General features: G+C 37.9%; 2 protein-coding genes across 4 annotated transcripts in view; one reads left to right on the top strand and one right to left on the bottom strand.

Moving 5' to 3' along the window:
- Window positions 1-3,384, top strand: part of CCNT2 (cyclin T2) — a 27,293-nt gene extending 23,909 nt beyond the window's left edge. For 2 of the 3 annotated variants that reach the window (XM_030454567.1, XM_030454568.1), the window contains one exon: window positions 1-1,262. This exon is cut by the window's left edge. Coding sequence is in view for 1 of the 3 variants with exons in the window: in XM_030454569.1 (XP_030310429.1) it covers window positions 3,309-3,346 (38 nt within the window). In the remaining 2 variants the exon portion in view is untranslated. Of the gene's footprint in view, window positions 1,263-3,308 lie in introns of those variants that run through there. The other variant, XM_030454569.1, reaches the window with a different exon arrangement.
- Window positions 3,385-4,478: 1,094 nt separating this feature from the next.
- MAP3K19 (mitogen-activated protein kinase kinase kinase 19) lies at window positions 4,479-13,403 on the bottom strand. Its single transcript, XM_030454515.1, has 8 exons — window positions 13,349-13,403; window positions 12,841-12,922; window positions 11,786-12,027; window positions 11,118-11,161; window positions 6,729-9,152; window positions 5,551-5,703; window positions 4,655-5,352; window positions 4,479-4,545 (listed from the first exon to the last, which is right to left on the bottom strand). The coding sequence occupies exons 1-8, from the start codon at window positions 13,386-13,388 to the stop codon at window positions 4,479-4,481; spliced, it is 3,750 nt and encodes a 1,249-aa protein (XP_030310375.1). The 5' UTR covers window positions 13,389-13,403.
- Window positions 13,404-16,168: the final 2,765 nt, after the last annotated feature.

Here is a 16,168-nt window from a genome sequence, read left to right as displayed (position 1 = left end):
ATCCAAAGCTGTCTTACCCCTACTGACTTGGTTATTTTTCTACATTCAGAATGTAACTTTTTGTTACATAATTCTACATTGTTGAATATTTTCTGTCCTTTTATAGTCTGTTGCCTTTCCCTCTCAGCACTAGTCTTGGGTCTGATTTTTAACAAATGTAATCTGCATTATATCTGTCCTAAAATATAGCATGGGCAGAGAGATGAAATAGCAGTAAATTATCTTAATTTTTTTTCTTTGAAGCACTACAGTACTTTCTTTTTTAGTCTGTTTAAGTAGCTGTGCCATGAAATGCATCTTCTACAGCCACTTTGGATAAGCAATATATTGTACTGTAAATATAGCAATTGCTGTTAAAACTTGGAGTTAAAATGTCTGGATGGTAACTAGTGCCTGTCTAATATAAATTGGAAAAGAGCATAGGTCTTCATGCTATGGTGCTGTTTTAAAGGAAGTATTTCCTATTTTGATCCTGGGAAATTGTGAAATACTGTGGATAAAATGTTGCTGTGCTACATTGAGATCCAAACAGTGATTTTTGGTTTCTCTGTAAAGAATGTCCATAAAACTCATTGGTTTTGGTTTTCAATGTAATTGTAAATATGTGAAACTGTATGTGACTTTGTGTCTGAAAATGAATACAGTGTGGTGGTAGTAGGGGCTGAGAGGGAGGGAGAGGATATGCAACAAGATGCCACTAATTTTCCCTGCCTGAAATCCATAGAGATTAAGTGACTTGTGCCAGCTGCAGCCTGGTTGAGGTGCTCAAAATTAATGAGATTTAATGGGATCAGCCTCATAAGTGAATGACTGAATAAATGCAATAAAAGGCTAATTGACAACACTACTACTACTACTGTTCATCACTTTGATTAGAGATTAATATTATTCTTTTTGTTACAAATTTTGAGTACATGTATTATGTAATTTGTAAACATGACACTGTAGTGGAGACTTTGCTACAACACTATTAAAAAAAAGGAAAACAACCTTCCCTTTTTGTGAGATATGAGGTTTGTAGAATAGTGAGATTCTTGCATATGTTGAATCTTAACCTGTTCCTAATGGTGGGAGTGCTGAAGTAATGTATCTCACTGTGACCTGGTACTTCCCTATTTGCAGAAAATGGCAGTTCTGTATATTCTTTGGGCTACACTGTAAATATAAATGTTTCATAGTAGCATAGTTGATTTTTTTTTTTTTTTTTAGGTACAGCCATTTGTGTGAGATTAGCAAAAAAACAACTTTATTTCTAAGAACTTGTAAAAAAAAAAAAGTATTTTCAATAAAACTCCCTACCTCACCTCTGTTGTGCAGAAATTATCCCATTTTTCCTATGTTTAATTTTGCAACTTCATCTGTAAACACAAAAAAGATGCCTTTTTAGTTATTGGAAAAACTTTGTATTTTTCACCAAATCAACCAGATAGTGGAATGCTTGAAAGTCTGAAGTCAGATTTATTTCCATCACATCCTTTACCTTATGGTGATCAAGCTTTTGATACTTAAGCTGCAGAAATTTGTTGCTGTCTTAAGCTGCTCCCTCACTCTGTGATGAGGTTCTCAGTCTGTGCCCTGGAATTTTGTTATATAGTGATTGGCCATGCCTTCTTTTTTTTTATTTTTTAGCTGGGGGTTGAGGGCATGGGTGACAAGATCGTACCAATCCTTGTTTGCAGTGAGAGGGATTGAGCAAATGCTTTGTTTGCTTTATTTAATCCAGATGTAAGTGCACATTCCCATAATGAGTTTTAAAAATAGATGGCAAAAGACTGGAAATTTCTGCCAGACTGAAACAGCTAATTAATTCCTCCTTTCTCTGAAATGCTTAACTTCTTACACTTTTTAAATATAAAATAAAATAAAGTGTGTGCTCTCACATTGCTAATGGAAATGACTGCCTGGAGGTAGATATAGCAAAACCAAATCAAACTTTTAACCTTAAAAGTTTTGGTACTTGGGTTTAATTCCTCTATATTCCTGCACTTATATTCTTCTTACCATAGTTCAGAGTTCTTGTTCTATGACAACACCTTTGCAATTCACTTTCTGAAGCTGTGTCATGGTGTGGTCCCCATGGAGAGGTAAAGGGGGAAAGGCTGGGTATACTGGAAGCCCTTCCTTAGGAGAAATCTTATTTTTTTTTAACTTGCATTCAAGAACCAGAGTTTTGGTATCAGGGTTGTAGAAAATGGCACTGCTTCCTGCCAAATTTTGTGGAAAAGCATGTAATTTGAACCCAAATAATCTCCAAGGACTGGGGGTTTTCTGGGCTTGGTATCTGCTTCCTTAGGAAGTAAAATAGATGCATGTACATCAAGATGCAAACTATCATCCTCTGTAAAATAGCTGGATGAGCATGCCTAAGAACCCTACCTTCTCCTGAGCTCTGAGTGGGAGCTCAGAGCTTTCAGTATTACAGTGTAAAGAAATGCTGTGTATCCCCCACAGTAACTAAAAGATACTTTCAGATTCTCAAGTTAAACCTCCAAATTATGATGGAACTTGGCATCACAGCAAAGTGGCCATCCCTACAACGTGGCAGCCTGCATACTTCCTAGCAGGGTCTGCACTGTACTCCTTTTACAAGAGTAAGGCTTGCCCTGCTCAAACAATAATTAATCAAGCATGGCCCTCCCCACTGAGTCACTTTTCCTTGAAAACAAAAGTTTTTCAAGAAGTTTTCTCTCTCTCCCCTTATTACATTAGATACCTTGTTACAGGTATCTGAATTCTTGGGATGTTGGTGTGAAAAACCTATAAGCAAATAAGAAATATGCAAAGCTCAACTTGTTCTGCTGGACTGGACTCAGATGAGTGAGGGGAGGCAGCCAAAGCAAAGCCAGCCTCCTGCTTGGCTGGGCTGCACACTCAGATCCCCAGTTCTGCAGCAGGACTAAGCTGAAACACTGCTGCAAGTGCTGCCCTTCACCAACCACCTTCTTCTCTGAGTCTGCTCAGACAAAAACAAAAATGTGCTTTCATGGTTTGATTAACAACTCAGGTTCAAATTTTACTAACAATGAAGTTGGAGGCTAATTTTAGTGCAATTAGCTGGATTAAACATTACATTTAAATTGCAAATAACTAATAACCTTAATGTTGGAGAATTCAGACTTTAATAAAATATGTTAGGTTTTGCTTATAAGACACGAATATAAGGAAGGGGGTTTGTAATTCTGACATTTTAAAAATTATATATATATATATATATATATATATCCTTAAGCATTCCCATTCTTTCCCTGCTTATAGCCATCATCTCATTTTCATTGCATGCTAAATAAAACTTCCTATTTACTTTGCAGTTTTGTTGGAGAAACTACCTTACTCTGAGAAGAATTAATACATATGATGGAATTACATAAATCCAGCTTGAGTTCATGTGCCAGGGCTCCTACCTTTATTCCACAAGATACTTAAACATGAGTTGCCATGGAGTTTTGGCATGAGGAGCAACTGGTATGCCTCAAAATGGGACTGTTAACTGTTTGACCTTTGAAGATTACTGTGATGTTAGGATTTCTCTTATACTGGCATAATGCTCTGTAACTGTTATGTGAAATTATACCTACAAAATCTATTAATAAAGAATTTTGCCAGAAGTTTTAATTTCTCCTTGCTTTTATGAAGTTCAGACCAACTCTTTGAAGTCAGGCTGATGGAATAAAATAAAGTTTGAAGGCTATTTAAGTAACTAAAAGGTTTTGCACTCTGTGGAAAGTTGATTTTATATAAAACGTAGAGCTTCCTTCTTTCCTTTTTGTAAAACACTCATTTTCATGGTTCTGCTGGCACTGAAGTCAGAGTCTTGAATTCTTGAGAGCTGTAGGGCTGATTGTAACTACACCTCTTCCTGGAGCCTAGGTGCTCACAGAGGTAGGAGATTCACCACATTTTGGTTTCTACAGTCTGTCATTCCCCTGAGATTTCAAATTTGAAGAATACCTTTCTTTTTTTCACTAGCTAAAACCACTTTTAAAGGCCCATCTAGCTAAATAAAAGCTCTGCTACATTTTATGACAATATGGTTACATGGTTTGGGGGTCCTATGAGATGATCACAGGCACACTTGGTGACTCATCTGCAAGTTAGAGTAGAGCTTCCTGCAGACCTTTCAGAGCTTTCAGCATCTGCAATGCTTTCTGCCCATGGTATACATTCCATAGGCTTTTACAGAGAAACTGGCATTCCAACTTACTTTGCCTGTCACCTACCAGTGATGGTGATGTGTGGTTTTGTCTCTGAAAGTCTCTCCAAATACAACAAACCATGGCCCTGTGCGCAGGAACACCCCATGCAATGAGCACAGATAGTGCAAAAAATGTTACTTTAATCATACTGCTGTCTAAAAGCAGATTCCCTTTATACAATTGCTCTCCAGTAATTTCTTCTGTGTCTTTTAAGTCCAGTGGTTTCACAAGTGGAAATTTTTAACAAGGAGAATGTATAGTCATTTGGCAAAAGTTTTCAAACATTCACTGTCTTCCTTTCACAAAGGGATGGTCCAGCAGCTGCAGAGCAGAAGGGCGTTCATGTTGATCCCTGCATTGAGGGTTTGAAAAATCAGTGCATCAAATGAATATGCATGCCTGTGATGCAACTGCATCTAAATGCATCTTTCATTTCAATTTTCAGTTCTAAACCAACCTACCTGGTTAAGCAGGCACTCACAAAATCCACTGCAGTGCCAGAGAATCGATCAGGCAGGGAAGGCATCAGTCCCCTGTGGACCCCGATATAGAACATGGCTGCTATCCTATCCATGGATGCCAGGGGTGGTTTTCCTGTTGCCATCTCAAACACGGTGCAGCCAAGGCTCCAGATGTCTGATTTCCTCCCATATCCAGATTCACATATGACTTCTGGGGCCATCCAGTAGGGAGTCCCACGCACTGACTTGAGCGTCTCGCTCTGCATCCCGCTGAGGCTCACCCAAGCTAAACGCCGGGCACAGCCAAAGTCAATTAGCTTGATTACACCATTTGGCATCAGCATAACATTGTTGCCTTTGATATCTCTGTGCACCACACAATTGTCATGCAAATAGGAGACCCCTTGCAGGATTTGTTTTGTGTATTTACAAAGGACGATTTCCGGCAATGGGCCGAAACGATTGATAATGCTGGAAATGGAGCCACCAGGAACAAACTCCATGAAAATGCTTAAAATGTTGTCTTCCAGACAAGTTCCTAAATAAGTTACAATATTGACATGCTTCAATGTCTTCAAAAGATCAACTTCCTCATGAAACTTCTGATACTCCTTTTCTGTAGTGAGTTGATCTGATGTACCCAAAACAACCTGTTTGACAGCTATTAATTGTCCCTGGCTTGTCAGACCACAGTATACCTGCAACAAAACCAGCATTATTAAAATGAAACACGAAATAAAACCCTGTATTTACTTATTTTTAAATAGTAACTTTGTGTTTGTCATGTTTCACCTGTCAGTTTATAACCCAAAGCATTTCAGACAACAGTCAGTTAGGAGGAACAATGTAACTCAAAGGCCACCAACTCAGCTCAGCATATTCAGACACTAACTTACCGTGCCATAGGCTCCCTTTCCAAGGATTTCACCTCTTGTCCACATGATGGGATCTTTGTTAATTACACTGCTTCCTGGTAATTTAGCAGATTCCTCAAAGTTTTGCAGGTCGCTTTCTTCATTTAATGCCAAAAAGGCTTTTCTGTAGCTCTGCTTTAAAGATGATGGTCCATGTGGGGAGAAAGCAGGGAGAAAAAGAAAGGTTTCAAAGGTTTCATATTACACTTACTTTTTTTATAAGGAGTAATTTTTACCTGGCATGATTCTTCACTATAGATTTTTTTTGATTTATGATATACATGTGTGTATATATACACACATACACTCATTGCTCAGCTCATCAACAAACTTGCTGTACCAAGTAAGACTATGCAGATAATTTAAGCATCACAATGGAGCACAAGCAGAAGATTATGGCATGACATCTTTCTCTCTATTGACAGAAGACAGACAGGCATCTGCTTAATTTTCTCTGGCTTTCTTTTTTTTCTTTTTCTTTTTTTTTTCTTTTTTTTTTTTTTTTTTTTGTCACATAGGTACAGTGAAGGATGAATTTTACTTGCTCTAAGTAACATATATAGGAGAAGCAGTACTGGTAGATAAGCACTTTTGTAAGGGTGAGGGTTCTTAACTGACTTGTAGGCCAGAATCTAAGTTTTCTGAGATTGAAATTTTTATTAAACCTTAATTAAACAGCCCTAAGTCTCCCTGATAAGCCAACACTTGTAGTTCATACCTAGAAAAGTATCTGGTTGCTCTCAGACATCAGAGGAAGTTGCCCTTCTGTATATACAAGAACCATTTGTAGTGTCTTCTCATATCCCTTAGGTGGCAAGATCTCAAGAGCTTTGCCCTGCCCCAGCACCTTTTTATATATGCTCATCAGTTAAAAATAGCCTCTCCTTTTTATTCACTACAATTCCTCAGTTTATTTTGACCCACCAGCATATAAACCTTGGTAGCTACTCCTGTCATGCTTTAGTTAATCATCTGGCTTGTGTCCTGACATGCAGCCCCTAACATGGGTAACTTCAGCTGAGCACTGGAAGAATCAGTGGGCAGCTGGCCTAAGGAAAAAAAACTTTATCATTAATGAGCCCATATTTCCTATCTTTCATCCAAACTTGTGTTGAAGCATCACTCAAAGGAGCTAACAACTTACAAGAAATTCCTTTTACCTTCTTTAGAAGATTATTTACTGCTGCTCCACTTCCATCCATCATATTTTCTTCTTCTTTAGCATGTGTGTTTTGCATTTTAGGACCTGTATTTTTTGTTCCTGATGAGTTGATGTCTTTTTCTTCAAGCATTAGCAACTCTTCAGCCAGACAACAAAGCAACTCATCAGTCACATACTTATTATCTGCCCAGGACAAAAGGTTTTGACTTGTCTGGAAACTGGGGCTTGTAATATTTTTCCTCTGGATCACTGAAGGCTGAATCAATTCGTTTGCCAAACTGCTGTTTTGAGGTGTGTCTGCCCAATTTAGGTTTTTTGTCGGGGAAATGTCTGTGACATCTAAAATGGGCAATGCTTCATATTTATTTATAGACTTGAAGGAGGTCTGGTCTGATTCTAGGCCTTTGCAGTCATCCTCATTCACCAAGCACTGGGGTGCACAAACGTGCTGGTCTGTTGTCAGCAAACTGCTGCTTGGAGCAACACATTCTCTGTAGCCACTATTACTGAACTGAAGCAGATTCTGGCTACTGGTAGCAGCTCCCTGATGGCTGGGTAAACCCTGAGCATCTAAAGTCTGCTCTAAAGAAACTTCTTTAATAGTTGTTAAGTTTGAATTTGGGAAAAAATTCTTCTGCTTAGTTGATTGTGAAAGGTCTAAAACTGTAAGCTGGTGATCTGTATGTTCATGACATAAAGTCATGCTCCTTGAAAGGTTTATTTGATAGTCTGAATCAGAAGCTATTACATTATCTTTTGCTGTGTTGCTGTCACTCAACTCAGCACTTTGGTCCTTTGTAATGAAACTTTTCTGCTTCTTAGTGCCAGGTATGGTCTTCTTTGGCTTCAGATATGTTCTCTTTTGAGTGCTTCTTACTCGGTTGCTCTCTCTCCCTTTGCTGCAGGTAGGTCTGCAGGTGCCAGCAGTGCTCCTCATAGATGGAGCAGAACAAACATCTCTGTACAATCTGCTCTCACGTTGATCAAGCTCACGCATGTGGGAATAGACAGGGGTTCCAAACATCTCATAAATTCCTGGGCCTTTGTCATTTGAGTTGATTTTCTCAAACATGTCGCTGTATTTCAGATCTACAAAACCTGAAGCAGACTGTGCATGTGGTAGAGACAGTGGGGTAGCAGAGTTCTTTAGGATAACTGGATTTCTGCAACAGCAGGAGAAACTTTGTTTTTTAAGTTTCTGAGCACTCTGAGCAGAGTGCTCTTTGTCTGCTCGAGGGGTTTTTTTTTGACACCTCAGGGAAGTCACAGGTGCCACATGTGGCAGTTCCAAAGATGGAAATACCCGACTCTTGGTGTTGCATTTTGTGGCAATCTCATCAGAAATGATCAAGCCTTCAGAAATCTTTATCTTGCTGCTCATTTTAGATTTTAATGAATATTTATTTCTGTTCATGCTTATTTTACCTTTTTCATTTTCTCTGCGAGCAAGAATGTTGAAGCTCTGAGTAACATGAGGAGGGAGGCTCTGAATGACAGACTTTTTTGTGGCAGGTCGTTGAGCAATGTTTGTTTGCCTGCCTGGTCCTTGTTCAGAAAATGTAACATGAACAACAGGTACAAGCTCACTTTGGTCTTTTGAAGTTACCTCTGACAGGGCTTCCTTTTCCTTTTCAAATCCAACGAGACAAAGAGTATTTTCTCTCTGTTTTCCACAAGGATCTTGCACTTCTGCTCTGGGAATTTCTGCAGCTAAAGATTGATCTTCTAAGGCCTCTAGCACTTCATTTTCACAGGAAGAATCCAAATCATGATAGTCAAGCACAAAGTTTGTACTCTCAGGATCTTCATCTTGTCTGTAATCCAGTATCTCTGCAGCATTTCCTTCTTCTAGACCAGTTCTACAGCAATTCTCTGCTCTTTCTTTATTGCCAGCACTTGAGGCATCTCCATTGCTTGACATTGCAAATGTTGTCTGAGATGCAAATATTCCACAGTTTATCAGGCTATTACCTGAGCTCAAGTACAGGTGACTGTCATCACAGAAACTGGCTTGAGTCATAAGATCTGCCTTCTTAAAACCCACTGAAACCTGGTACTTCATCTGCTCATGCTTTTCAGTACTGGCAGCTACTTCAGCTTCCTTCCATTTTAAGTTGCTTTGAATTTCTTCTTTCTTGTTGCTGGGGTGTTCACAAGAGTTCCTCATGCTGAAGTAGAGCAGGTCTTTCACTGGAGCAAACTTATCAGAAATAGTAACCAGAATCAGATCTGATGATTTTTCAGTGTGCCTTTTTAACAGATTGTCCAACTGATACTGATAAAATTTAGTAGCTGGCTTTGTAGGCTGAGGAATACAGTTCATAATACCCAAAATACTGCTGGTTTCATTGAGAATATTATCCTCTAGAGGAGAAAGATGAAGTGTTCTTACAGGCTGAAATGTCCCTGGTGGCAAATGAAACTGCAATTTCCATAAAAACCATTAATAATGTGCTATACAACAGATGCAGGTGAAATCTAACAACTTCAAACAAAGTTGATAATGAAAAAAAAAATTATTATTCCTCAATATATTCTCACATATATACTTATATGAAGTGTAATATCAAAACCCTGAGAAAATACATTCATTTTCTCACCATCTCTACATGAATTTTCTCACATCCAGAATGATTTCAAAGTATTTCATAGTACAGGAAGTGGGAACCTACAAGGCACAAGTAATTCTCCATGTCTTAAAACTCCTGAGCTTTGTCCACACATGCAAATCACGTTGTCAGGATTTTACTAGGTTTTATGCCACATGGCATGTTTGCTACAGGGACTCAAAGGCTGGTCAGTGGTTTCATGTGCCAAAGTTTCTTTCTTGCATTCTCACTGGCTGAGTGTCACCCTCATATTTCAAGTCTTTTTATGTAACCCTCCAAAGTGTGCTGACACCAGTGATTATATTCCTAATGGGATTAGTTTTCATGTAAGCAATTTTTAAAAAGCAAAAGCTAGATTATTATAACAGAAAGCTATTTTATCCATTGAGCCATCAATTCTTACAAATTATTTATTGGTTTCAAAAGATACCATTATAAATCTAAACATATAGATCTTCCATTGTTTAGTGTTCCATAAACCATGTTACATGGCTTACACAAACCATTTAGCTCAGAGTTTTAAGTACACTGGAACACAGCACAGTCTGCACTTCACTTTTAGTAAGTTAAATGGATAGCTCCCTAAAGGACATTTTTATATGGCAGCTAACACAGAAGTCTGTTGTGTGTACATTATTATTATTCCTTCCTGCTTCCTTCTCTTATGCCAGTCGTTGAAAAGTACTGTATATCTTTGAAAGAATACAAATCTGAACATTGTATTACTTTGTTCTGATTATTCAGATGAATTGTGAGAATAATTAAAAAAAATATTTCTGTTCTTTATAGGAAATGGAGAAAAAATAAGCTTGAGTATACTGTATATATTTATGCAAATTAATACAATAGAAAAATTATCACAGTCATATGCTCTGAGTAACCATCTGCATGGCTACATTCAACATCAGTTTGCAACATGCAGGAATTTTTTGTTTGCTTTCCAAGGGCAAACTGAGATTTGAATGTGCCAGGAAAAAACATGTGAGCTGGATTTAAATTTACAGTTCTGAAGGCTTTGTCTCATCTGCATGACATTAATATGAATGTCCATTTATCCCAAATAACATGCCTCTAGGAATCATCAGAACTTCAGACATGAAGTAAAAGCTGTATTGAAACACAGAGGTCAACAACATTATTTTTCTTAAACATTTCTCTCCATTTGCAATATTTTTCCATAGTCCTTTTTATGATCTTCTCTCATACCTCTTGCTATTACTTCTACACTATGAGTCAGGTCTTTAGTGCAAAGGGCTATTAATTAATAAACATAAAGACCAAATTCTCTTTTTTCTAAAACAGTACATTTGGTCTCTTGTAACTTCCAAGGCCCACGTGTGTGAGTGTGAAGCCCTGATATGGGTAAAATGGCCATCTTGTTTGTAAGTATTACAGTTTTGTCAGGAATTCTATTTACCCTTATCACAAAATTGAATTTAATCTAAAATGTTTCATATACAGGCTGTGCAGACTTTGTATTAACTTACATGTGCCTATTTTAAAAGGTTTGATATAGTTTTGAACTTCTAATCCTTTACTCCCCCAAATCCCTGATGTGACATCTTACTGACACAAACTGCTACAACATGAAGATTTGCTGACACACACACACACACACACACATATAAAATATATGTAAAAATACTTCAAGTTCATCCAGAAGACTGAAGACTAAGCAGAGGAAACTCCCTACACTTCTTTTGTATTGCCATTTTTAAGGTTTTGAAAGCATATAATACTTTTGATGGTGTTCAGTTTAATACATAATAGCAGCTTACCTTGGATTTATTGCTCCTGGTTCCTAACATTGTTATTGTTAACCCTTAAAAATTAAAACAAATGAAATGTTAATTTGATAGTCTTAAACAGACTACCATTTCATTTATAAATTAATTTCAAGCTGCAGGGTTCTGAATCTGTCTGTTGTGTAGTTGCAGGACTATGCTATAAATCTGCTATGCAATAAAAAAGTTGTAAGCTGAAATGTAATTGTGACATTGAAATTTACAAATCAATTTTCTATAGAAAACTATCAAATATGATAATTTAAAAATTATTTATCCTCCATCATTTATCCTCTATTTCAGATATTTTAAAACTTCAATATGTAGCTAGTAGATATTGCCAGTATGAGGAAAAATTGAGATGCCATCATGACCCCACTCCAGCTACAGAGAATTACACTTCACACTTTGTGGGCTCAGTTTCATTACACAGAGTAATAGAAATGGTTAAGTTTGTAATTCCTTCCTCTTATTGCCTTCATTCTGCAAACAGACACAGATAGAACTAAAGAAGAGGGTCCATATGGCTACAGTCTACATTTGGAAATCAAACAAACATAAAGACCAAGATTAAAGAAAAAGGACTTGCAATAATTTTTGATCAAAGTAGATAAGCAATATAAAACTTTATTTAAAGTTGTGACTTTTCAAATGGAACTTACTTTGTTGTGTTTGTGCTTTTATTATCTGAAAACCATTTATATCCAGAAATGATTTTGAAATGTTGGATTCTGGGCATGAGTCCTGTAGCAGAAAGCTGAAGTCAAAGCCATGCCCTGTTTTCTCTTTCTTGAGGAAGAAAGGCAAAGGAGTGTGATGTCTCATCTGTAATGCTGACTGCTTTTTACTGGGAAAACATGGCATTTGCTGATCTGGCCAGGGGCTGGATGTTGGTGCTACAGATCTAAAAGGCAAAACCAAACAAATAAACATAACAAAGCACAGTGTGAAAGTAAGTGGAAGGAGCCTACTGAGTTCAAATAATCACATGACTGGGGAATAGGGTGAACAAGAAGTTTGTAAGATTCAAGAATAACAAAGTATGTTTTCTTTCTTGGTCCATCTGGGGAATTGTGGCTCTACCTGGATGGCAATGCCAGAGACTGACAACAAGTGAGAAAGGATGACAAACAATGTAAGCCAAAAACAAGCTTGGAAAAAACATTGTTCACCTTTTCCTGCTTGACAAAAACTGATTACTTCCAGTATTTATTTTTTATTAATCATTAGAAGAGGGTGTCAGAAGAATTCTGAAGACCAGATGTGCCTTTGTTATTTATAAAATATGTTGTGATCTGCCTAAAAGGATAGAGACTGTGTGGATAAGCCTCAGACTTCTGCCACCTGGCTTCTGTATAATGAAAAATTTAAATGTGGGAAAAGATAAATAATGTCCCTGAAAAGAGGTACAAAACAGAGCCTAAATGAATCTTAAAGCTGTATGCAAGATAATTGTCTGTTTTTAATAGCCAAATCATGATGTAAAACCTTATACCATGTGTTTTTCACACTGTATCAAATAACTTGTTCATTCAGTGCAATATCCTGCCTCCAGCAATAGCTGTTAATTGACACTGGGAAGACAGAAACACCACACAACATAAACAACCTGTATAACATCTGGCACTAAGGAAATGTTTTCTTACTCACAGACTATTATCTGCTTTGTCTCCATTTTTGCATACTCAACTGCAAAATAAATATTAATTTTACCTACCTGTTTTTTTCTAGAGCTTTGCATGACTGATGCATTTCTTTCATTATCTTATCTGCATTTGGAAGAGCAACATTTCCACAACCTGCAACAATACATTAACATTTGTATAAAAGCAGTGTAATTCACTGACCAGTAACACAATGCAAATGCAGTAATTTGGGGGCATCGAATCATTAGTACAGAGAAATATAGGAAGTAACTGTCAAAACAGAAAAATAACATCTTTAAAAATTCCATTTACAGCTCCTATTTTGGTAGAACATAAATATAAATATAAATATAAATATTGATAGAAACTCTAGAAAAGCACAGCTTTTTAAAATAGGGAAGGTATTAAAACCAAAACAAATCTCAGGAGTTTCAAAAGTGGAAAATAATTCTGAGTTTGACTCAAATATTTTGTGGTTGCTTGGTTTTGACAAGCAGACAGACTTCAAGTTAATATTGTCCCTTTCCTTCTTCAGATCCCACATGTTACATATATATATATAAACTTTGGTTAGTTTACCTTCTTTGCTTCTCCTCCTATATTGTTGGTTGTCAGACATGCTGTCCTTAGATGTGTTAAGGTCTGGACCCCTGGAAAAATGTTTTGTTACTTGTTTTCCAGTTCACATGTACCAAGCAGTTCATTATATTTCATTATTTCTGATACATAATTAAGACAAAAGCACCTGAAGTTATTAAAAACATTATTAAATTTAACATCCAGTGCCTGTGCATATTTCCTGTGAATACACTGAAGGAAACAGTTCAGACACAGTTTTTATTGCTAGAAACTCAACATGTGTTATGCTGAGTAAGACATGAAAGCTGTCTGTATTATTTGGCTAATCAGTCAATAAAAGAGCTACACACCATAAATTTCTGGTCTTCTATGAAAATATATGAGCTCTCCACACCTATACAAGAGGCTTGAAAGAGATTTCCATCAGGATTCCCAAACAAAGCTTAGCTATCTCTAGAGATCAATTTTCTAACATTGAATCATTCCATTTAAAGATCAACTCATCCATAAATAATCTCTTCCATATTTAAAGCTATGAAATATTTCTAACTTCAGGCAGAAACAGAAGGAAGAATGCTCCTTGTGAGTACTCACACCTTCTGTTTTCAGCTTAACATAGTAGGATTGTTTTTTGATCTACAAATCCAGAATAGCGAAGTCAAACAATAAAATATTTGGAAAAGCTGATCCCAGGGAATTACAACAGCAAGTATTTTTTCTCTTTGTACGTTTATTTTCTACACCTGTGTCCACTGAACTGTGTCCAGAGAGAGTCCAGCACAGAGCCACAAAGATGATGAAGGGACTGGAGCATCTCCCTTGTGAGGAAAGGCTGAGGGAGCTGGGGCTCTTCAGCTGGGAGGTGACTGAGGGGCAACCTCATTAATGTTTACAAAAATGTTGGTGTCAGGATGGAGACAGACTCTGCTCGGTGATGCCCAATGATAGGGCAAAGGGTAATGGATGCAAATTGGAGCAGATGTAAACATAAGAAAAAGCTTTTTCACTGTGAGGGTGACCAAACACTGGAACAGGCTGCCCAGGGAGGTTGGGGAGCCTCCTTCTCTGGAAATGATCCAAACCTACCAGGATGTGTTCCTGCTAGGTCCTGCTCTGGCAGGGGGTTTGGACTCAATGATCTCTCAAGGTCCCTTCCAACCCCTAACATTCTGTGATTTCTGTGATTTATTGTTAACAATGTTAACAATTGTATGCAGAGGTACCTGTAGACAGATAGGTGCTTATCCAAACTGACAGCCAAGTCATAGTGTATGGAGCAGGTTGTATGAGAGTAGTTCAGTTGCAGTGAAATTTAATTCTACAGTTCTTGCAGAGAATAACACACTCAAGGAAACTCAGACATCTGGAAAGTCATAATCAATTCCGTAAGGAATCATTCAATTTCAAAGTCACTACAGAAGTCAGTGGTCTTTGTGGCTTTTGTTGGATTCAGTAGTATTTTTCCACTCATTACTGCTAGTCAGGAAAAGAATTAAGCTTTTGTTACTGATTCCATTAGCTAAAAATATTATTTGGAAGCATGTGGCAACTTTCCAAAGAGTCTGATGCATTTATCCTACATTAAACTATTTTTTATAACAAATTTATGTAAAACTTTTAATCTGAGGAATGAGCACCTCTGAGGAATTTTACACCTATGTAGCAGCACTATATAACAGCCAGACACCAGACAGTATTGTCATTCTTAGTTTACAAAGGAGGAAACAGATGGAGAAAAATCAAATGACCTATAGCTGATGAGCAAGGTCATCCCATGCAGAAGAAGCTACAGAAGTCAGCACTCTTGATTTCTCATTCTTATGCTAAATACCAGATAATCCATTAAAATATTTATCCTATTATATTAGGCTGCTAGGAGCCACATTAGGTGGTGAACTTCTGACTTTGCACTTTTGGGGAGACACACAAAGACCCTTTCAGATTAGTTACTGAAAAGGTTCTATAAAAAGGCATGAGCAGTATCTTACCTGCTGCTTCAGTAGCCACGTGTGAAAGAGGCACAGCAACCCAGAAAGAGCAATTTTAGCTCACAGTTGTGTTTCTTGGCTGGACAGGAAGGAATCCAAACAGTAATTGCATAGACTTGGATTTATTTTCGGCATGTTTTTCTGACTGCACGAAGTGGGGGCAGGCAGAGGCAGCTCCTGCTACACGAGGCTGCTGAGTTTACACCATGTTGCCGAGGTAACTCCCCACACACACCTCTGGGAGGGGGAGCATTTTGTTTGGAGGTTTTCAATTCAAGGAGCACTACTGACCCGTGAAAGCAAACACAGACGAGCTAAAGCTCTGATCACGAAGCAGCTTTCCCAGCACCCTAAGCAAAGCGTGTTTCTCTCTTCTGCTTACCTACACTTTAAGTTTTTTTGGTAGCTTATCTATCGCTGCATCATTTTGACTTCGCAGTCAGTCCTCTCACCTCCACACTCCCTCTTACCTATGAAGATGAATTACATTACCTCTGCCTCCCTCCAGGCAGTCTTAAGCAGCAGACTACAAGGGTAATTTACTTTTTCTTTTTAAGAGAATAAAACAAGCTGAGGTCTAGCCGGGCTCAGGATGAATTGAGAGGGTGTTGAAGGGAAGTTTGCTGGATGACAGAAGGCCTTCGACGCTGTACCTCAGGACACGGACCAGGGACAGAACCACGGGACGGTACCGCTCATTCTGCTTTGTCTTGGGCTGGGCCGGGGACACCTCAGCTCCCGCTGTCTGAAGAGCACCGTGATCATTTCTGCAGGTCCCAGGTCAGGTCAACCAGCCTAATGGTGACAAACACTGACGACCACCCGCTAAACC

Source organism: Calypte anna, chromosome 7, assembly GCF_003957555.1.
Source record: "Calypte anna isolate BGI_N300 chromosome 7, bCalAnn1_v1.p, whole genome shotgun sequence".
Classification (NCBI taxonomy): Eukaryota; Metazoa; Chordata; class Aves; order Apodiformes; family Trochilidae; genus Calypte; species Calypte anna.
The sequence above is the reverse complement of the archived record's forward strand: the minus strand, read 5'-3'. Positions and strand labels throughout refer to the sequence as shown.

Excerpts from the sequence above, each read along its gene's own strand:
- MAP3K19 (XM_030454515.1), bottom strand. The coding sequence starts at position 13,388 with ATGTCTGACAACCAACAATATAGGAGGAGAAGCAAAGAAG. Across the intron at positions 12,923-13,348 it reads TAGGAGGAGAAGCAAAGAAG|GTTGTGGAAATGTTGCTCTT; the intron begins GTAAACTAACCA and ends GTATTGTTGCAG. Across the intron at positions 11,162-11,785 it reads AAAAGCACAAACACAACAAA|GGTTAACAATAACAATGTTA; the intron begins GTAAGTTCCATT and ends TTAATTTTTAAG.